Raw genomic sequence first — 23,272 nt, forward strand, 5'->3', positions numbered from 1 at the left:
ATTGTATTATCAGATTACTACAGAATCCTTGAATGTCAAAATGAATGCAAGTTTTTAAGGGCTCAGATTTAGTATACACAGAAAAAGACTGCAATTCCATAGAGGGAGGAAGAGGAGTTCATGCTTAATGGTTTAGATTTGGGTATTTTCAAATAATCTATTATTATTGTTATATATGATTTGGCAGAATTAAACACAGACAGGGAATCCACAGATGCCTGCCGTATCCTAAAGAAAAAGCAGTTTTTTATCTGTCAATTAAAAGATTTGGGAAACAACAGACAGTTCTGTTAATCTTGGATCAAATTAGTATCTGAAGTTGAATTACAATATTCTCAAATACTAATGATTTTCAGTTAATTTTTTCCCTAAACCACTATTGTTCACTTTTCATCAGTCTTGTAACTTTTGCATATACCAGATGTCACATGCTGAGTGTCTACAAAACAAGATTTGATTAAATGCACAGATCTGTACCACTGGATGTTATTAGCCAGTTAACATGTTTGATGGCCATAGATGTACAAAGATTCTCTTAATCTGAGCCTGCAAAGGTGCAGTCTTAGCTCATAGGCATTTCAGAAGTATGCACCCTTCATAAGTAACATGGAGTATTTTTAATGATGTCTGAACTTTTGTCTTTACCAGCTATGGTTTCCATTTAAACCCAAAGTATTATTAGTAGTGTGCTTATACTTGGATTCCTTAAAGGAAACAGTGCCTCAGGAACACTCATCAAACTACAGGTTTCCAAAAAATAGCAAAGGACAATGTATTTTTATCAAGAGGAGGATTTAATTTAAAAATTCACTTGATCTGTGAGACTGTAACTGAGATCCATCCACATCAGCTCTCTGCAACCACATTGCCTTTGTAAAAGGTCAGGTGAAGTCTGATGACAGAAGTTCAGGGCGGCCATGGGAGGTTTACACATGTAAGTCAGTGCTTAAACATCACACATAATTTTTACTTTGGGTGCATTTTGGTGTCAAACACATCACTAACTACACCCCAATCCTGCTAAGGCCTTTGAGATCTATTTTGGCTGAGCACAGAACTTGCAGTGCTTATCAGAAATACTACATTTGACTCTTCCTGGTTGTAATGGGAATCTTATTAGGACAAATCTCCTTGCAAAATTAGCACAACAATGCACAGAGCTACAAGAGAATTCCCTCTATAATAGATGAGACACAATTGATTTCTGGCACTCCACTTCCAGCCTCAGCCAGAAATACAAGATGAACAGGCTTGCTTTCTTCTGTGATTTCAACACGTCTGCTTCCTGTACGAGCTGGAAGTAGGACATACCATAACAACTGTCAAAACATTTCAGAACCTCGAGCAAGGTGTGATTGGAGCCAGCCTCTAGGAGCAGAGAGGACTTGGGGAGCCATGTGAGTGGGCTGGGCCCTCTGCTCTCCACTGATCAAGGACCAAATGTGACCTTACCAAAGGTGTAGCAGTGTGACTCTCACTCAAATCTCTTTTCTGGCTGGCCCAAAACTTTCACAGCCAGGCTGAAGGACACTCAAGTGACTCCCAAACACTGAGGCCATCCCTCCCAGGCTGAAATCTTCTGGCAGCCTGTGGGTGCCTCCCCTCAGCCCACTCACCATGGTGCCTGGCCCTGCCAGAGCTGAGTCCCTTCTACAGTGGGGATCAGTGAGCTGCTGAGAGAGGGGCACAGACAGGGCTCCAGCACTTGTGGAAAATGGTGGGATGGGAGCCAGATCACTGAGGCCAAGGAGCTCCAGCCAGGGCCAGGGTTAGGCTGGCAAGGACTGCTGGCCTTCCAGAGAGAGGCAGAGGAGAGGGGAGAATGAGAGGGGACATGCCCCAAGACAGGAGGAATTGTTTAGAGAGGAAAAGAGGGCAGCTCCAAACAGCTCTGTGATGGAAGAGGCAGCTCATTGGTGGGAGGAGGAGAGGTGACTCAGGACTGAGAGACATGTCCTCCACTGAGGGACACATGGGAAAGGAGAGGAAAGTCTCCTAAACTGCAAAGTAGGGGATAAAATCAAGGTACTGTGTCTTAAAAGACATGGTTGCCTCTGGTGAGGCAGCTGGGCCCAAGTGGGAGGGTGGGGAGAGATGTGAGCTGAGAGTGAAAAACAGGCCCAACAATGAAAACACACCATGCAGGGTTAGAGTAAAGTGACAGAAAAGTGGGAACAAAACTCAGAAAAGGGAAGCATTTGGGAGAAGGAAGGATACAAACAGGACAAATATGGCATCTCTGTTGAGAAGGAACAGGAGAAAGTTGGCTCCAATGCAATGAGGGAAAGGCAGCAAGCTGCTGTTGTGTGCTGCCAACACCCGCAAACGTGGCTGGTGAATGGAAAGTTATAATATACATTATTCATCAGGGCAAACTTAATTTTTAATGAAAGAATATTTCTATGCCTACCTCACGAGAAATGTGCAAAGATCTTTGGGGACTCATGTTTTGTGGTCTTGGTTATTCACACGGGCATTGTGGGAGAGCAAAGCACAGGAAAGCAGCACGCTATTTGAAAGCAGACTTCATTCTGAGGCAAGGTAACTTTCTCCACTCCCAAGAGGTTTTATATCTCAAAATCTAAAGAATTTTACTCTGTCTTCCAAAAATGCATGGAATTCCTACAAATTTCTTCCTTTCTGTCCCAAATGGTTAGTTAAGAGCCTTCCTCTAAAATCTGGATATGGCCTTTGAGAATATTATTATTACTTTTATTTACCAAAAAACCTCTTTCAAATAAAAAAAAAAAACCAAACCAAGCAACAAACAAAACTGATGAATATTTAGTAAGTATAATAAAAGGGATTTGCTGCACCAGTGCTAGATATGTTTAGTAATTTTAAGAAGCAGTACAAGACATGCAGTGACGATGTTTTAAAACAATTTGTCTGTGATCTTTCCTGAGTGCCTGTCAATACAAGCAAACTGAATTTTAGCCTGCCAAGTACTCTTTGACCTGTCATTCATGTCTTTCAATTTCCAAAACATTTGCATTAGTTGTCACTCTCCTTCAGTGAATGCACTGCTCTGACCTCGTCTAACCCTGCTTCTTGCCACAAGAGCAGCTGATGAAGTGTTAGACCAGGGACTCTGGGTAGTGCGTTTTAAGAAGGGAGTTTGAGATCCATGTTTCATACAGGTTATGCTATAGCACTGAGAGAGGATGGTCAGGTGTTTGGTGGAAGTCAGGACACTGGGAGTATTTTCGAGAGAGAAAATCCTGGCAACTGGCATGGGTCAGAAACTGAATTCTCGGAGGCTCCTGGCTGAAACCTGAAACAGTTGCAGAAAAAAAATAAAGAAATTGTTTTGCTTCTCTGAAGCAATTGGTAAATCCTCCTGTTCAGTGAGGATACATGCCTGCACTGCACAAAGGGTACCATGGCCAGCTTTGGTACCAGAAACACTCCAGCAACAGTAATAAAGTAGAGAAGAAAACTTATCCTCTGGAAAAAGACACTACAGTAGTAGGTTAATGTCATTTAGATGACAACCAACACATGAGAAAAAATTGTTTAGTCACTGGAGCAAAAGGAAGTGCAATGTTTTTCACAGTACTTGCATAACTTTCTTGGGTTTGAAATGTGCAGTAACTGTTGATTTCCATTGCTAGTTCATAGCCTTATTTTTGGTATAATTTCTTCTCTAAAGTTTCTAGAGTTCAATGTAGAAAGTTACCTAATTGTGCATTGTCTGCTCATAAATCTGTGTGGTGCACCTCTCTTCAGATTTCCCATTTCATCTGATTAGAGCTGCTGTAGTGTTTCAAGCATTGCTTTGTTTTGTGTGAAGCAATTTGCAACCCTTTCTTGAGAAACATGTTTTTGTTGGGATACAAAAGTATCTCACTCTGAATTTCTTTTTCAGTTCTCCATTTTTTCTGTTTCTTTTTTAAGTGCCAGTTTCTTTGGCGGATATGGAACCAAAGGCATAATTCAGGCTTTTTTTCTTGTGTTATTTCAGAGGACATTTAAAATAGATTTTTCTGCTATAAATGTCTATTTAATACCGTTTTCCAGCTGAAGTCTGCTATGATGGTACTCACATAGTGTTTGAGACACCTTCTGAAATTACAAAGAGATCAGAAATAGTACAGGGACCACATTTTTGGCCAGAGTGGCTCTAGGGAGACTGGCTCATAGTGGCTTCTACACTTGGCTTGCTAACTCCTGAGTTGTTTTAATGGGCATCCTGTACACATCTTTTTGCAGAAACCTAGATATAGGACTTTTTAAAAAGTATCCAATTTATTTAATGACTTCAACTACTCCAATTATCACATAGCATACTAGAATGTTACATTGTATTGAAAAAAAAGTTTCAGAATCAGCTTTAATGGAGAAATGCAGGACTACCCATTTGGTGGATTTTGTACCTTGTCAACACAAACGTCTCTGCTAACCTGAGGTGTTGCTGTAGCATTAAAGAGAAACTTCATTTATCCACTGTGGAAAGAGAGACTGCAAACAGATGACTGCAAATAGATAATCTAAAGGTTTCAAATTAGCATGAGTGTAAAAGTCCACCATAGACATAGCTTGCACACAAGTAAACATACAAGCTAGTTTTGCACTCCTCAGAATCCTGAAGGATTAAAATTTCTGCACCCCTGTGACTGACACCCAGCTACTTTGCTGGTGCTTTCCTTATGCAAACTCCATCCCTGACTATCTGTAAGAAAATCTTGTGATTCATTTACTGCTCCACTTCCACCAAAGTAGATACCTGGGTTCATAAAACTGTCTGCTATGTAAAGATTTCTGCAATATAAGACAAAACCACCATTGTGGTAAATCCATTGCACAACAGGACCCTGGGAAGTATTTATGAATCTCCTGCCAAATTGCTTAAATCAAGACTTTGTTACAAGCATCAGATGTTTATAATCTTGTTATGATATTGAGGTCTTATACAGCTGGCTTTTTACAATACTTTTGCAGTCAGTTTAAAGCCATCTGGTGCAGGTGTTGCCAGGTATACATGATTTTGTTGTTGTTGTTGTGACTACACACGCACCCTCAGCACTCTCATGGTATTTTCTCAGTGTGTGACAGTACAATTGAAGTTAAATTGTGTCATTGTTTATTTGTACTTGGTGACTACATATGATGTTCCTGAGAGCCACAAGTGAGAATTGCTGTTTTAGTTTGTCATGCCTTCAAATTCAGATCCTGAAAATTATATAAAAATGTTGGATTGGTCTCCAAATAAGCCAAATATTGATATGCAGCTTTGGATGTCTTCTAATGTCATAACTTTTACTGTGCTTTTATAAAGCCCAAGTCTTTAAACATAATTAGAGTAAGAAGGTATAGATATCACAGACATGATATAGATATCATATAATTTTTATCTTTTGGTTACCAGACAAAAAGCTTGCATTTGGAGATCATCTTATTAAAAGACCAATGATATATGGATTAAAAAGATTAGAGTTGAGGTTTTATCTGTATTTTGCCATTTATTAGTTAAAGGCCATCATTTGCTAGTAGTTTACTTTTTTAATACCATGTTATGATTGGATCACTCTAGTATTTAGAAGCTGCAAACAAAATCAAGGCTGTATTACCTTGGATTCTGAAAAATCACATAGAAAAAAGAAGCTTCTGCTTGGCAATTGAAATTAAAGAATCCTCAGGGACCAGGGAGGGAAAGAAGGACCTTTCCTGACTGACTTAATTATTTTTCTGTGGCAGAATGACTTGTTCAAGGTCATAGAAGAATTAAATTTCTGTATTGGTGAGCAGGTGGAAAAAAATACAAAACAACAGAGGCTGTTTAATCTGCACTTTCATGTGCATGTTTTTTTACTAATTTCCTAAGGAACAAAGTCTTCTGTGACCATGTTTGTGACTTTCCCTCACTTCTTTCCCTCTCCATCCATAAACTCTGGCCCAACTGATTAATAAAAACAAATCTGAAAGAGGAATGAAAGTCTTAAATATGTTTGTCTTTCTATGAATTTTGTGGAAGCAGATGCCAGGAGAAGGGGAGAAGAAACCATCTGCATGGTCTGTCTACAGTAAAGCTGCAGCTCGAGCTCGCATTCACAAGACAGCACCACACATATTCCTAACAATGGGAAAACTCACAGGTAATCCTGTGTGATCAACTCTCTTCCTATTTTGCTATAAGGCTCTGGAACACAATCACAGCTGTCCATGCAACATACACTGGTTTATTTGACACCAATGTGGAGTGAAACAGGAGGTGTTCTTGGAGAGAAGTCCTGGTGCAGAAGTGAGGATGCTTTTCTGCAGCTTCAGGATTTGCACCCTACAAGAAAAAGGAGACAAATTGAAGGCTGGCTTGCTCAGGGATGGCGTTATTTCTTGGTGCAGATCATAGAGGCAGCATAGATGTAATCAAAACAGAACTCACACTCTTTAAACAAAAGATGCTGATCACAGGAAAACCGGGCATATGTGTAGCTGTGTCATTTAGGGACATGTTTCAGTGACGGAATTAGGGTTAATGGTAGGACTCAATCCTAAAGGTCTTTCCCAACATAAATGATCCTATGATTCTGATTGTGGAACCATTTGTTTACTGATAATGTGGCCTTTGAATATAGGAGGAAGGAGAAATTCCTTGTGGGGGGCTTTGGGAACCTTTCTCTTAAACTGTAAGTCACTGGATTGTTTCTTTTTAGGAAGGAATTGGTACATCTTGAATCTTTGATTTTATGCTAATTTTCCTTCATATGGTCTGTTTCTGTTAAGAACCTAGACTGCCTGTAGTGTGTCATGGTAAGCAGCATGTAGATCAGTACCATGTGTTAAAGCTGGAAAGTTTCTTCTTTTTTTTTTCTTGGTTTGAGGCAGCTTGTATTAAATACTTTACCCCTCCCCTTGTTTCTCAGTTGTATGATTAGGAGTTGCTTTACTACTTGTGCATCCTGTAGTAGTGTTTAATATTAGTTGGACACTTGGCCCTGAAACCTAAGGTCGGTTTTCATCGATGGGGATTTCCTGGGTGCTCACACGCCTTTCTTTTGCATCCTCTCTCCAGATCCACATCTACAGTAATCACACCACTGTTATGGTAAAAGCTGTGCAGTTTAACTTCTCTAATTATGAGACTATTTGGCCACTGTCAAGACATTTGCTCAATTATCTTGCAGTGAATTTGAACACAAGTGTCAAACATGGTTGACTATTAAGTTCATGTCATTTATCATTCCGTCTAAGGAATTCCATCTTGCTCTTCCTGACCAAAGTGGTTTTCAGTATAGTGGGCAGAGTTTTCAATCTCAGCATAAGAAAATCATGTCTATTCTTTTTTTCTTCCTCATTGATGTGGAAGGAATTATGTGTCCTTATAATTAAAAACATCAAACTTATTCACTACCAGCTGAATTTTGTTAGACTAAGTAAAACTCTCCACAAATGATAGAATCTTAAATCCTCTGATCCTTCTCATAACCATGTCCACACTTTTTTTTGGTAGAAAGATAAATTTAAATTGGTGGAATAGAACTGCACATAATATTCCTAAATATAGCTTGCCAGGGCTTTGTATTACATCACAACTACCCTTCCTGCTTCTGGAAATTCCCCATGTAGTCAATGAAAGATCACGCATCCTATGTCTGCTTCATGATGGCTGCTAACAAGCCTGCTGTGATTGCCTGGTTTTATTTGAAGGGTATTTTGGTGAGCTTTCTGCTTCTTTGATAGTGTTACTGAAGTTTCTTGTAGATAATGTTCACTTGACTGGAGGCACCCTGGCTAGGCCATACAGAATGAAAGCTTTTCAGCTCACCTCTGGGCACTAGGGACGGGACTTGTATATTCCAGCTGCTTTTTGGAAGAGGTGGAGTGTGTTGACAGTGTATATAAGGCAAAGAGTGTCTGTCCTGTGCCCCAAATGTTTATCCATTTGAGCACTATAAAGAGCTTAGTCCTAACGAAGTTGTGGGAAATTTATTTAAATTCATTCTAGACTGCAGCACCATATACCTTCAGCAACTCCTGTCCTGCCCCTCTGGCCACCACTCCAGCTTTTGAGCAGGCCTGAAATGTTTTGGTGGGTTTTGTTTGTTTGGTTTTGGTTTTTTTTTTTTTGTGGTTTGTATGTTTCTTGGTTTGTTTTTTTTTTTTTTTTGAGTCCACATTAATTCCATGTTCTGCCTCACAATGGTTTGAACCAGAAAAAAGTGAACGAGTGTCTGGGAAAAGATGCAGGACAAGGATGGGATCACACAAAACTCACATCACCACTGAGAGAAGCGTCTGTTGGACCATTGACTTCAGTCACATCACCCCTAACGGGGCTGCAGAGCTGCATGAAACCACTACGTGAGGGATATGTGAGGCTGCTTAAATAAAACCAAGTCCTTCACTGGGAGCTTTTATATTTAGCTTAAGAGGTATGAGTTGAAGCAACAGGCTTATGCTGAAACTCCTAATCCAGAGCAGGTATAGTGAGTATAAAAATGTTCACGCTTATTTTCTATTCTTACCTCAATGGTGAAATAAGCAAAAATGACACTATCCTAAATTAAAAGCATTTACGTCCCATAGGTTATGTAGAGCGAGATGAAAACCTCGGTATGGTTTGAGAGAAGCCGGACCTGCGAGTTCAGAGCTGCTGTAGCGTAGCCTAGAACACCAAGACGAGAAAAATCCCATTTGCAAACAGACGGAGCCTACTACAGACCAGGCAGTATTTGGATAACAAAATGGCTGTGGTTGTGGCTATAGGTGATCCACAGGAGCGCAGCTGGAAGCAGGGCAGCGGGGGAGCCCCAGCCCCGCACTCCGGGTCCGGTCCGCGGCCGCGCTGGAGCGCGGAGGGGCCGTGCCGCAGCTACCGAGAGCGCGTCCCAGGCACTTACTGCGGGAGCGGCGAGACGCGGGGCGCGCAGCCCCGAGGCGCACACGGCCGGCGGCTGCGCCCTCCCGGCGGGGCTCCAGTGCCGCCGGTCCCGCTCCGCTCCGCCGGGCCGGGCCGGGCCGAGCCGAGCCGAGCCGAGCCGTGCCGAGCCGGAGGGGCAGCGCGGGGGCTGCGCGGGTCCGGCGCCCCTCGGGGCGGGCGCGGGCCCGGTGCCGGCGGCGCGGGGCGCAGGCGCGGGGGACGCGGGCATGCGCGCTGTGCGGCGGGGAGCCCGATCTGATAGGGAGCAGGGGCTGACACTACCCCCGTGTGGGCGGCGGAACGTCCCGAGGATGACGTGCGGCGTTCTCGAATCCCGTGTCTCGCTCGCTCGCTCGCCGCCGCCGCCGCCGAAGGAAACGGGAAAAGCAACAAGGAGGCAGGAGCAGGCGCGGCGCCATGGCGGCCCTGGAGCGGCCCGTGCCCAGTCCCGAGGCGTTCCTGGGCCAGCCCTGGGCCGCCTGGGTGCGGGAGGCCGCCCCCCCGCACGCGCACGGCGCCGCCCCCCCGCACAGTAAGGGCAGGGACCGGCCGCGGTCCGGCTCCGCACGCCGCTCCCCCCGGAGCGGGGCCGGGGTCCGGCCGGGCCGCCCCCCCTCCGCTCCCCTCCCTCCCTCCCTCCTCCCGCCGGGGCCGGGAGGTGCCGCCCCCCCGGGCGCTCAGCTGACGCTCGGCCGAGCCCCCGTGCCATGTGTGCGGGAGGCGCACGCCGCGCCGCGCCTGCCGTGCCGCTGCCCCGCGGCGCTGGGCCGGCGCCGCGGTGGGGGAAGGGGGCGAGGGGGAGGATGCGCGGAGGGGCCGGAGGATGCCGCGGGCGGGGAGGGGGGGCCCAGGGTGCTGCCGCGGGGGACCCGGCGGCTCCGCTCCCTGGCAGATGCTCCGACCATTGTGCTTTTGCTGTTGCAAATAGAAACACTGCTCACCTCCTCACCTCTCCTCCTCCCCTCGCCAAACAATAAATGCACACCTCAGGGCCCTCGGCGCTTCCTGACTCTGCTTCTCTTCTGCAGGTGTAGATCTGGAAGAGACTGGAAAGGAGGGTGGAAAAAGCAGGGAGGTTATGAGGCTTAATAAAGAAGGTAAGTGGATAGTGCTGGCACACCTCTCTACCTGTCTGTCTCTTGGTGCTTGTGAATGACTGTAGTTTGGCCTTGACAGGGTGGTCTGATAGCATGTGGATTTCTCTGCTGTGAAGACCGTTTCAGGGTTGCATACAGGCAGATGTCTGCCACTGTGTCAACTTCTTTTGAAGTAAGGGTATAACAGGTGCATACATGCAACTGACAGACGTGGTAAAAGATGAGACAATTTTGAGGCAAAAGACAGCTACACATCAGTGGCCATATTGGATTTTTTTGTGGACCCTGTCCCTTGGTGCAACATTCCAGTTGCTCATGTGAAGATAAGCATATAAACTTTAAACTTGATATTATTATTATTATTAGCAACTTAGTGGAGATGTTTTCCCTTGCAGTGAGAAAGGGTTTGTTACCATCTTTGAGTTCTTTCGCTTTAGCTCAAATCACATTTTATTCTTCGTTTGCACTGCTGAGTGTGACCTACAGTCAACTGAGCAGCCAGCATCAAATATTATATCAGGTTACACTAACGCATGTATATTGTGCAAAACCAAATAAAATTAGTCATTTGGGCCATAACTTCTTCTGGTACCGTCAGTGTGAACAAGCAAACTCCAGGTTAGTGCTCTTTGCCAGTATGCCAGGCCTATCACAGCTCTGTCAGCCATGAGAGGAGAAACATTTTGTTTGTGATGTGTGCCATTAACATCATGTTGAGGTAACACCTAATGCAAGCAGTGAAATAGTTCAGGATGCTTTTTCAAGTAGCTTTGTTTTTGTTTCTGTTTCGTTAAGAAAGTGCTTTGCGTACACAACCTCTCTGTCTTGGGAAATACTTCTTGGGAAGTCAGTTCATAATGAAGAATCCCATCATAGTGAAACTTTGGTGTGACTTACCCGTGCTGAGAGAAATCCCACTATTACCTGTAATGTCATGAAATATATTCTGAAATATTATGAAGTTTCTCATTACATTACAGTTGTCATTCCATGTGCATTCGATTTTGAGCATCTTGGCAGCTCAAAGGAATCTTATGTTTTCTAAACAAGCTCTTGAAAAAAGAATGAATTAATGAGTAATGTAGATTTGTGTAATAAACTATAAAATTGCACAGAGTATGCATTAAAGTTATTTAAAATATCATAAAACTTCCTTTTTGAAAGACCTTTACAGAGATGCCAAGTTTGATTGTGTTCCTATCTTGATTCTTACGTGCCTGAACCTCTTTATTTTGTCAGCCCAAAGATAAGCTAGCAGCAGAACTGAGATTTTCATGAAGTTATTTATAGGTAAAAGGTTCAAGGCTCTGCACATATATCAGTAATGTTGATTCAAAAATAATTGAACAAAAATTTTGCTACTTCAGCTGTGCCTTCATAAAGAGCTTAATTTGTTGAGATAAAATGTTTTGTGCACAGAAGTCCTTGAACACAAATTCCTGTTATAAGCATGGGTCATAAAGATTGAAGCATCTCTACTCCTCAGTTATACATAATATGCAAATTGTTTCCTAGAAAGATTCAGTGTAAATTATCAGTTCTAGTCTTGTTTGGTTTTTGGGGGGGTCAGAGACTCCATCAAAGGAACTCTATTTAAACTCATTAACCCAGAAAAATAACTTCCAAACAAAGTGTAATGTCATTGCTGACATTATGATCATGACAGGTGTGAAGCACTTACTGGCTTTTATAGTACTTATGTCATAATACCATGCAAAAAAAAAAAACAAAATTGACTGTTATATTTAGAAAATAAAAAGCCATAGGGATGTTACTGCTTTCAAGTAGTAACTTGTGTTAGATCACTTAGAAGGAACTTCATGAAGTGTGAATGAATGAGTATGTATTGAAATATTTCCACTGTATTCACTTGGGCAGTCTGTTAATACAGGTGTTTTCACCACACCCATCTGTGTGTCTGAACACCCACTGGGAATCTTCCTTGGGCCCCACAGTCCTTATTGGTAAAGGTGGGGGAAGATTTTAAGAGTTAGATTGGTCTGCAAGAAACATTTCTCAGGTATTTGCAGAAATGTGCTTGTGCTTTTACTCTGACCTTGCTCGTGTGTTGTGTGACAGGTTGAATTTTTTTGCCTGCTTCGTTCATAGATGAGGGTTGTGGTTATGATAGTTCTGAAAACAAAACCCAACTCCTTTTTTTACAGTCTTATCAACTTGAGTAGACATTTTAATGGCATCTGTGGTGCCAGGAGATTGTAAGTGATGTCTTAGAAAAATCAAATGTTACTTGTAACCTACTTGTATCAAGTAACCAGGGGCAACAGATGGACAGGATTTTAAGTATCAAAAATTACTGTTCTGTTTGATAAAGATAGTGTAAAACCTGATCTCTCTGCACTTACTTATTATTTGTCTGCACTTCCTCATCTTTAGTTGATGTGACTAGGTTTATGCAGCCATCCCTTTGTAAGCAGTTTAGCAGGAAGGCTTTTCAGATGAGTGAGACTGTGTGCAGAGCATGGTGGGAGCTAGAGTGGGAACATGTTGGTTTTCAGGCCACAACAAGGTGTTTCACTTTGGGTTTGTAGAAAAACAATGGTGTTAGGTGGCGAAAAGTGCTTCCACTTAGCTTCATCCCCGCTTTGCTGCCTCCTTTCTGGTTGTGTACCATGTGTGTTTAGAGTGGTGGGCTGCTCTTCTTCCTTGGCCTGGCCAGGAGGGGATGTGGGAGGCAGCATTTCCTGGAGGTGGGGGTAGGAGCACTGCCTGCCAGGTCTCTGCCTGCCCAAGGGGTTGCTGCTTGCATCCCTGGGCAGAGGGCTCACAGTCTGACTGTGCTGCTCATTTCTGTAATGCAAGGGATGCACTGAGCCTGTGTGCCCCCTGTGCCCCATCTTAGGGGTGAAAGTAAAGGCACAGGAGTATTGCCCGCTGCTTTCCTTTATTCTGCAGTGTAAATGTAGGCAGCATAGAGGGAGAGAAATTTCCTGAACGTTTGTTCAGTTTTCTAGACAGAATTGCTTTTTGCATGCTAACACTTACTCTGAGTTTTCCTGTAGAAAATGCATTCTGTCCATGGTTGACTTTTACTGGCATGTGGATTTGTAGAGAGGGGATTACAAAGTTCCAAGTGTTCACAGAAAATGAGAAGTTTTTAATATAAATGTTTGTGCCAAAAAAGAAACCCCAAAACTTATCTGCTAATCTAATCAGGGAACAGAAACAGTATTGTGTAACTTATCTGACAAATCACTACCAAGCAACCAGCTTAGCTAAAAGAGGGGTTATCAGAATTAGAGCAGCATTTAGAATTTATGTTGAATTTTAAAAGGTTGAATGGCATATTTGAAGAATTGAAGATTTTCTTGCAGATAGCAGGCATAGTAAAAGAAGTATTTGAGAGTTTGTGTTCTGTAAAACAGCACAGTTACTGTGTGCCTGAGGCACGTACAGTGTTCTGTTATGATGAGCCATAACCTGTAGATGATTAGAGATTAATTTTGGAGGCTTGTGTTTTACTTTATACAATATCTGAAAAATAATGGAAGAATGGGATTTTTTTGTTTCATGTACAGGACTTGTATTAATAATTGGTTTAGTAATGTGCAAGCATTGATTGCTATAAGTGTTTGTAGATAAACACAGGCTGTAAAGGAGCAAAAGATATCCTTTGAATCTTTGTGAATTACAACAGAGTTAAGTATGACCTGTGGCATTTAGGTCTGTGTCTGGGTACTTGGTGTCATAGTCAAGTTCACTTTCCCAGTTCAGTGGGTTTGTATTATTGAGGTTTCAATCTGATGATGTGTGTGTTTTGTCTTGGATAATCTTTTCACTAATCATAGTGATTCATTATTGTTTGACATTAAGAATGTTATGTAAAAAAATTCTAATTGTTTTTCTGATTTTATGTTACACGATTTTTATTGTTCCACCCCAAACTTGACCATTTTACTGTATGATTGCACATGGAAACTGGAATTTTAAATCTATTGGATAATTGTTTACAGTATATTTTTTCCTATTTTGACTTCCCCCCACAAATATCTGACAAAGTTTATTGATAAATCATAAGAACAAAATTAAAGAGATACTAATTAGTCTTGCTTTCAGTATCTTTTTAATTCTTCAGAAAAATATTGTGATGATCTTATTGTTCTTCTTGGAAAAATAAGAAGTTAAGGAGGTTAGATGGTGGTAAGGAACACTTCTATAGGGGGAAAAAGGATGTGACATACAACATTCTACTTTATGAAAAGCAAGAGGAAGAGAGCTAAAATTATTATGGGGAGATTGTGAAAGAAGAGAAGACAAAACCAGCTGGTTAATGTAAGCATAGAGATTGGACTTAACTTTTATTTAATTATTATTTATTTTTTGTTTATTAGTGGTTTGCCTGTGCTGCTATTTGTCTCCTTTATAAAAATACTAAACAAAAGAGAATAAAAACATTCTCATTTTACTTACTGCCTTCATCTTCCACCTTTTTGTGGTAGTAGGGAAAGTTAGAAAAGGCTGAGAGGGAAAGAAAATTACAACAAGGTTGTAAACACATACTCCAAAAGAAAGAAGTGAAGTTCTTGAATTTAGACCACCATAGTTGGTGATTTGGGGTTGGTTTTGGTTTTGCAGTGGGAAAGGAGAGGGTTGAATGTTGTATAATTTTCTTTCTCTTCTCTGTAAGCTAAAATACTCTTCCAGAGATGCTGATTTTTAAACAAATGTAATATTCTGTGGTGCTTGATGAATGAAAGAACTGAGAATTGGCAGGGCACAAAACTGTGGCCTGCCAATGGTAAGAAACTTTTTCTTACCATTCTTTATACTGGGAATAAGAACAGTAAGCAGAGATCCCCATGGGGTCTTTGTTTAGGGTGAGAAATTACAGTGGAATTGAATTCTGGTGTGCATTCTGATGTATAAGTGACTGATCAGTTCTATATATGATATCTGGCTCTGATATTTTTATTTTTTCTTATATGGACAGCTTCTGCAAGGGGGTGGCATGTCTCCTGGTTATGGCTGTCACCTCATTTAATGTGTTTCAAGGAATGATGACAGAGGAAGAATGAAACATTATGTATGATAGCGCCCAGAAAATTTAGTCAGAATTGTAGTTTATCTTCATAGTTACATAGTTATTTTCTGAAACCTGTCCTTTAGTTCTTCAACCCACACACTGGATAAAAGGAGTGGAGTAATGGTAAAGCTCTCTGATCAGACATTCTGTGTTTTGAATCAAGATTTTGATGTTTTTGAATATGTATCTATAACTGATGTACTGTAAATGACTTCATTAAAAAAAAATCTGATTTTGCTAGGTGCACATATCTTGATAAAATTCATTATTTGTGCAACAGTTGTTCTGAAGAGGTTAGATCTCCTGTTGTTTAAGGTACCTTTTTTTGATTATGTGTGGGGAAACCATGTGTGATTCCCTGTCAACTGACAGCACTGTCACTAAGGATCTGTCTCTGACATTTCTTCTACTAGCTGTAATTTATAACCAGACTTGAGAAAGAGGGAAATTTATGTGTTTACTAGAGGGTACCCCAAGCCCTGCTGTCACTACAGAAAGTAAATGACTTTGTGTATCTCATTTTGATTTAGATGTAAAAACACGTGTGTGTCTTCTTGTTGATCTGCTTCTGTGTGTAGTTAATAGTTTGTAATAGATGAAATATAGATTTCTGTGTGTTAAAGAGACTACATGAGAGCTGAACCATTTCCACTGTGAAAGGGAGTAATTTCTTTGAAATAGGCCTTTTTTTCTAGTTAATTAAAAATAGGGACATTATCAGGTTCTGTTTTACCTTTGGGCAAAAAAAAAATACTAGCCATTTAACCAAGGCTGAGGTGTATGAATGAGATGAAAGCAGTGGAAAATCCTATGGAAAACATTTCAAATTACATTTGAAGTTGTGAATCACAGGAGTCCTGTAGGCAGAAAGCATAGGTTTCTGATAGTCAAAGTGAAAGGTAGTCACTGCATGCATTACTAAGAAAGATCACCTTCAGTAAAAATAGTATTGTTGCTATGAGTGTTTCTTGAAGAGTTAACTCCAATATAAGTTTATCTGAATGCCATGACTATTCATTATTCAGAGTGATTTTGGAATAACTAGCAACTGGTTTGTATGGGCATGGATTAAATTACTGGATCTTTCTGTCTTCCAAGTTCAGCTTGGTGCAGAAGTTGAGCTTGTCTTTGAAAAAGCTGATTGAGGAGTTAATGGTGCAGGATGCCAGGTGAAGCTAGTGTCTTGAAGTAATTAACATGCAAAAAAAAACCCTTGGCAAATGCTGTCGTGACACAGTAAGGGTGTTTGACAGAGGTCTATTAGCAAGTCTATAGCAAGAAATCTTTGGTGGTTCTCTTGCTGGATGAGAAGGGTAGAAGCCATGAGAGTAAAAATGGCCCGGTTTTTTATCACAGTGCTATGCAGCTGACTAAGCTGACTCAAATTGAACCAAGAATCCAGCACAGCTACTTGAAACTGATATGGAACAGAGGAAAAGCAACTATGGCATGAATAATTTTTCTCTTTTTCTCTTCTGTGCCCCATTCTATGGTTGATTTTAAGGGACTGATTTTGTCATAACTTTTTGTATGGCTTATTAAGAGTTGTGCCTGAAAGCCACTGATGTTGCTGGGGAAGTGAGCTTTCTGATTGCTCTTGGTCTTGTACTTGTAGAAATGTCTTCCCTATTTCTGAAATGTTTTGCTTATTATTCAGTAATTTCATTTCGTATTTTACTGAGTTGTATTAATAATACAGTGCTTAAGCCCAACACTATTCCTCTCTCTGTTTTCTTGACAGTAATTAGAATTTACAATTATTTGGTCTTCCAGCTGCTGGATTTCTGTCTTCATGTATTTACAAAGTGTGTGCTGTTGGGCAAAAAAAGAAGGGGAATTTTCCCAGATCAGAAAGAGCATCAGCCAGAAGTAGCAAAAAGCTTGCTGACAGAAGTTCCAGGTTCTGCAGAGCTGCTGGTTCCAGTATCTGTCTAGTGCAGTTTCACTTAGTCCACAGCCCCTCCTGAATCATCTGTGAAACGGAAGCAGTTGTGTTGTGTGGTGACAGAGCTGTGCACGGTACACAGGGGTCAGGCTGGCTTCCCTTTCCGTCCCCTGGGAGCAGGTGTTCAGCAGAAGAGACAGAAAAGTGGCTGATGAAGTAGTATCAAGACATAAGAATGACTGGCAAAGGGCAAGAGTTCCTGGGGTGTGATTATGTGATCTTCTTTATGTTCTTTATTTTGTTTATATTTATTTCTGTTATACAGTGTTTTATGTTTTCTGTCCAGTCATTCTTTCTCTTCCTTTTCCTACTGCAGGGGACTAGACATAGGGGGCGGGCACAGTCTGGGAATTTGCAGTGATATTTGGATTGAACACTGCTAATGTTGTATCAGTAGTTTTTGAGAAGTTTGCTGGATCAAAATTCTCTTCTCTAGCAAGACAAGGATGGGACTGGACATCTCCAGTAACAGGTGACTTGAGCTTGTCATCGTTTGGAGCTGAAATGGTCAGAATGGAAGCAGAGATTTAAAGAAGTGTAAATCATTTTGTGTGTTCACTTTTTAATCTCTGATAAGTATCCTGTCCTGAGGTGGCTTTCAGGCTGGCCACTTGTGATTGTGCAGATTAGGTAGATTATCAAGTGATAGCATATTCAGGTTTTTTTTAAGCTGCTCTTAGTTACGTCTTACTGAGACAGGATGATATGATGATTTACATCTGAAAGTTTGTTGGACCCATGCCACCAGAGCAAACACTGACAGAGCCAAACCCTTATTTGTTTGGGTCTGATAATGGAGATAGTCAGTGGGCAATGATCTGGAGGAATATAAGTAATTGATCTGTTACTAGGGAGGCAGTATGGTTATTTGCATGATCCTAATGCCTAGCAGCCCCATCAGGCACTAGATGCTACTCTGCAGGGTACCAGCAAAGGGAGGAAGGGTGTGTGCTTGTGTTGTGCAATTGTGCAGCAGAGAACTAATTTTTGAATGTGTGACAAAGCAGGAGTTTTAATATTGACAAACAAAAGCACTTAATTGCTCAATGTGATTGATGGTTGACTTTAGCCTAGACTAAAGTGACTTTCTTAGAACCATAGCAAGGAAAGCTTTAAAGTGATATTTGGATGTCAGTGAAGTAATTTTGCAAGAGTTTAGGAGATATCCTTACTCAGGTGTGGAAATTGGCCTGAATGAAAACACAGGCTGGTTGTTGAAAGCTTAGTAAATGGATACTGACAATGTGAACCAACTAGAAATGTGAGCAAATGGTGTGACAGCAAGTAGGATGTGGCCAGTTTAGTGTACATGAGACAGAGGAGCCTGGAAAGCAAAGATGAGTTGTTCCCAAAATTCAAATTTGGAATGGAGGATTGTGCATAGAAGGATGCAGAGAGTAAAACAGTATGACAATATAGAAGAAACTTTAGAAACAGTGTGAACAAGCAGGATAATGTTTGTCAACATGGAAAATAAGAAAATATAGCTAATGTGAGGTGAAGTCTCAGACAAACCTTTAGTTCTGAAGATGTTTAAAGCAGACTTTGTCCTAGGGATGCCCAGGAAGAATCATTCAGATGTGGATGTAACCTGAATGAACGGTTTAAGAGAGAAGCTCCTGCAAAGATGACATAGTACTTTATCATAGTATTTTATATCTGAATGATGGACAAGTTGATTATTCTGTCCAGGGTGATCAAGAGAGGAGGTGCAAAAAAGAGGATAAGAGTGGTGGGATCTAAATTCTGTTCTGGCTGTATCGAGCTGAAGCTAACAGTTACTCAGTGGCAAGAGGTGTCAGATAGGATGAGATTTTTTTGTTTAGATGTAAATCTGCTGTATTTGAGACTGTTCTTAGGAACTGAATGTAAAATTCTCAGACATAAGAGTAGCAGCAAAAGATACATCTCAGTGGAGACCTGCTAGAAGACAAAGGAAGTCTGCCAGTACTCTGTGTAGGGATGGGTACAGGAAGGATGGGCAGTAGGAGAGGGGAGAGTAATGGAAGTCAGAAACAGAGCTTCAAAAGGAGAAAAGCATGTAATTTTTATGAAGAACACACAAGAGTAGGGGGGATGGAAATGATGAAGTTGTGATGTTGCAATAGTAAAAGATTTTTAGACATTTTAGTGAGTATAGTTTCACTGTATTGCAAGGGTCAGATGAAGTAAACTCACGCTGAAGTTGGAGACAAAAGTGTAATTTATTATCAAACAGAGCATAATAAGCTTAGATGTGAAAGAAGGGCAGGAAGAGTAATGTGGTTAGAGAATCAAGGAGTCAGAAGCAGATTTCCAAACACAGGAAAGACTGATTGACTGTTCTGCTGTTCTGTCAGAGCAGGAGGAGAAAGGAGATGTGAGGTATGGGCTGATGAGAGTGAGCCAAGGAGAGAGTGGAACAGATGTGTTTTACATCTATTGTACAAGGAAGAAGGGAGAGCTATAAGGGAGAGAAAGAGAGTGGGAAGGGAGAATGTGAAATGGTTATTATGTTTTCTCGCTTTCTCTTGGAATAAATATTTGCATTCTATTGCTGAGAAAGAAATAGATACAAAAGAAAAGGTTTGAGGAGTGAGTCAAAAGTAGGAAGAAAAAAGGCTGAAATTGCAGGTGTGGGTTCAGCTCAACTGGAGGAATGGCACAGATTAGTAAGCAGCAGGAGAGAGAGAGAGAGAAAATGTGCGATAACCTCATTTTCAGACTGGTTCTCTTTTCCACTGCAAATTCTAGGACAGGCGAGAATATAGCAAAGAAAATGGATGTTTAAGATAAGAGTGAGTTCAGGATTGGTGGAGTAGGACCTAGTATTAGCAAGCAGGGCAAAAATCATCACAGAAAAAGAAAAAAGCTCTTCAAGGAGAGACAAGAGTGTGTGGTCATATCTATCACATAGCATGATGGACATGAAAGTAGTAGTTCTGTTCCTTCCTGCAGTGCATCATAAGTACTCTTATGTCTACATGATCTGTCACATACTGAAACTGACTTGTGCTTCCTGCTTCCAGAGCTGAGCCAAGGCCATGGGATTGCTTTATCGTGGACTGGGCCCCGGGTAATGTGGTACTGCTGAGGGTGTATCAGGGTGGGAGCTTGGGCACGGTGCTGCAGTAACCATGGGTGTATGGCTTGTGCTTGTCTCGCAGGGCAAAGCAGCTTGTTCCTGTCTACATGCTACAGGCAGGCATGCTTTATGATACAGCACTTTTTGTTTTTTTTTTCTCTGAGAAAGCAGGAGAGTAATTTTAGAGGGGTTAGATGGAATGGCTGTCATTCATGTCATTCAGTGTCTAAGAAGTTAATCTCAGGTTTTCACATCTATTTAGTAGATCTAAACAGCTGTTTAAAGAAGAGGAAGATGCTGTGGGAGAGATTAGTTCCTTCACGCGCAGAGCATTGAGCTGATTCCTTGACTTGGAAGGCTTTATTCATTACCTTGCCTGCCTTTCCCAAGCAACTTTCTGCATGTCCCTGTGTGTTATCAATGTTCAGTCATCCCAGCAGCTTGTACACGTCACCATGCAGAGGTGCTGAGAAAACAGGAAAAGAAAAAAATCTTCAGATTTTCTCTTCAGGGTCTCTCAGGTGGTTGCTTTTTTTGTGCTCTATATGAAGTTTTGTGGTTCTGATTGTATTCATGCTTTTGCTATATTTTTGGCTTTTTAGAAGACTTGGAGAACCTTGGGCAAATATATTAAGAAACTGGATGCATGGCAATGGAAAAACATGAGGAGAAATGGGAGAAAAAATGTTTCAGCTCTTGAAATTATGGTGAGCTGTGTGTATAGTGCTTTTAATAGAGTCTTCGAACATTCTGTGCTTGGTGTAAGTTTTCTTCAGCTTCTCTCATAACTCACAACACACTGGGTGTGAACATTAACAAGCCTTTTAGGTATTTAAATTTTGAAAGAGGTAATGCAGCTTTACATATTTTTGAGTTTCTTGCTCATCAAGAAAAATTATTCTTGACTGCATTGCTCAAGGACGGAATGCTACGAATTTTATTTTGTGGCATTTATTATTCTTTCCAGCTGTTCAAGATACCTGTCACTATTCTGACTGTTTGTTTTCCAAGCTCCTTGGCAAATCAAAGGTATTGTAAACTTTTATCACTTTCCTGGAAGGTAAGAGTGTATCCTCTGTGGGAGTTATTGTAGGCTTTTCATTTAAGTTTTTTAAAATTCCTTGTAATTAAGCATGTATTTGGAGAAGTCCTAAAGAGATATGTGATATATGTGTTCAACTGATGTAACATATATAAGTGTTAGCTTTGAAACAGGAAGATATGGTCTGTATTTCTGAGAGCTTCCAGTACATTTCAGACAAAACCATAAGTAGTGTATGTTGTGAAGACAAAAATCAGTCTATGAATGCTGAAAAATTTCATGCAGTAAGCTATTTTAAGGAGGAATTTGAAGGAGGTAGAGAATAATTAGTTGATGTGGAGGAAGGAGGCATTAAAGCTGATAGTATAGCACAGAGGAAAGTAGCTTACAGAACAGATTTCTAGTGAAAGCAGCTCATTTGTAAAAATAAACTCTCCCTGTTTTACTAATATTGTCTTACTGTCTCGGAGCTGGAAAGGCAAAACTGATTGTAATTGCCAGACTGCAAAAATAACATCAATATTGAAAGATAAATCTTAATCTTTCTTAACTCTGTTCCCTAAACATGACCTCTGTTCTCCAAATACTTAAACATTGCCTTTATTATTAGGCTTCAGCCTCATCTGTTCTCTTGAATAGTGCCCTAGTTTTGCTACTAGGCAAAAAGTGAAGAGAGACTAACACATTGTGTATGCAACAGCATTTGTCATTCTTTTACACTCTTTCTTCTGTATTAGTTCTTTTCTGCCTGTTTGTGTGTATATTACAGGCTTGGAGGGTAAGTGGCATGCAAAATTCTAAACAGTTTTGACTTTTGTTCTCAACTATCAACCTTAGAATGAGCCTGTTGTGTCCAAATTTCTCTGAAGTTTAGATTTTTTTTTAGGAGAACCCCTTTGAATGTGGCCTTTCCATGGCAGATTTCTGACTTACCATTTGCTAGCATAGTGTGCTATGAAAACAATACACAGAACAAGTGTTTTTAAGAGCTTGCTCATTTTAGTACTGTGAGGTTATGAGAGAGACTTTCCCTGTGTTCAGAATTATTATATGGAAGATGCTTTGAGTACTAATCAGGCCAATGTGTATATATCCAGAGGAAGGGTATGAAATAGGTTCCAGGTCAATGTGAGGAATGGCAGAGGGAGTGAGTGGATGGGAAGAATCACAAGAAGAAACAAGTTGATTACTGATGTTTATAGATCACCTCTCTTTGTAAAGAGGCCCATGGTGTCCTACCACCTATGTGTAGAAATGTTTTGTCACTGGAAGCCTACTCTGTACTGATAGGGTGCAATCCAGTCCCCACTGAGGAATGTTATTGCGTAACAATTTCAGAAGGAAAGGGAAAATGCTTTATTTCTAGATCACAAAGAGAATACAGGCACATAGAATGTATTTATTTATGAGGGGAGGCGGCGGGGGGGGGGGGGGAAGAAAAAGCAAAATACCAGAGCATGTTACCTTTCCCTATACAGATTGTGGCAGGTTTATTGAGTAGCACTCTGTTTATTGTTTCTCAAAGGTCAATGGCTGCCATTGGCACCAAATTTTGCTTATATTACTTTACTTGCATTACACCAAATTTTACTTACATTACATTTACTTACATTAAAGTAAGGACAGACTTACTTCAAAATACATTCTGGGGGTTATCTTTTTCTCAAAGAACAGTTACCCAAGCCACACTTAAAAGAATAGGTCAGCTCTTGTTACAGCAAAAACCCACAGTAATTCACCATATTTTAGCAAATCACCACATGTTCTAGTATAGTGCCTTTCAATAATTTTTAAATTACTTAAAGGCAGAATTTGATGTTGCTGCTCCAAAAGCTAGATTGCTTGCTCCTTTGCTGTGCAAACATTACCATCACCTTTTCTGCACCCATCCACTCTACCAGTAAAGATCATGGACTTTACCAGATATGAGAGGATATGATCTTATAATCTCTAATAGGATTTTTGGGGCATTTTTCTTTTTGTTGTGTTGTGAAAATGGTCATCCTAGATACTTCATGATTTTACTCGGGTTTCTTTTTCATCCAGGATAGAAAGGGGAACTAGCTGGTGATACAGTAATAATTAAAGATTATAACTGGCAAGTAATTTTCACTACATGGATAGATTTATAACATTAGCAAATCCTCCATGACTAGCCTGCAGCTCTGCCTTTTGTCTGGAAGAACACTGGCTTTAGCCTGAAGCAATTTTTCGTTGTGCCCA

The 23,272-nt window shown here is 40.9% G+C and overlaps 1 protein-coding gene and 1 long non-coding RNA gene across 5 annotated transcripts in view; one reads left to right on the forward strand and one right to left on the reverse strand.

Moving 5' to 3' along the window:
• Nucleotides 1–6,159: 6,159 nt before the first annotated feature.
• On the reverse strand, nt 6,160–9,868 carry LOC134417820 (uncharacterized). Of its 2 annotated transcripts, none has more exons than XR_010027633.1 (3): nt 9,802–9,868; nt 8,466–8,605; nt 6,160–6,277 (listed from the first exon to the last, which is right to left on the reverse strand). It is a non-coding gene; the product is annotated as an uncharacterized LOC134417820 (long non-coding RNA). The 2 variants fall into 2 exon arrangements; XR_010027632.1 differs by lacking the exon at nt 9,802–9,868 and adding an exon at nt 8,841–8,919.
• ATXN7L1 (ataxin 7 like 1) overlaps nt 9,721–23,272 on the forward strand; it is a 110,257-nt gene continuing 96,705 nt past the window's right edge. For all 3 annotated transcript variants that reach the window (XM_063155515.1, XM_063155514.1, XM_063155516.1), the window contains exon 1: nt 9,721–9,957. In XM_063155515.1, the coding sequence (XP_063011585.1) occupies nt 9,939–9,957 (19 nt within the window). In that variant the 5' untranslated portion in view covers nt 9,721–9,938. The remainder of the gene's footprint in view (nt 9,958–23,272) is intronic.

The sequence above is a fragment of the Melospiza melodia genome, chromosome 4 (genome assembly GCF_035770615.1).
Source record: "Melospiza melodia melodia isolate bMelMel2 chromosome 4, bMelMel2.pri, whole genome shotgun sequence".
Taxonomy (NCBI): Eukaryota; Metazoa; Chordata; class Aves; order Passeriformes; family Passerellidae; genus Melospiza; species Melospiza melodia.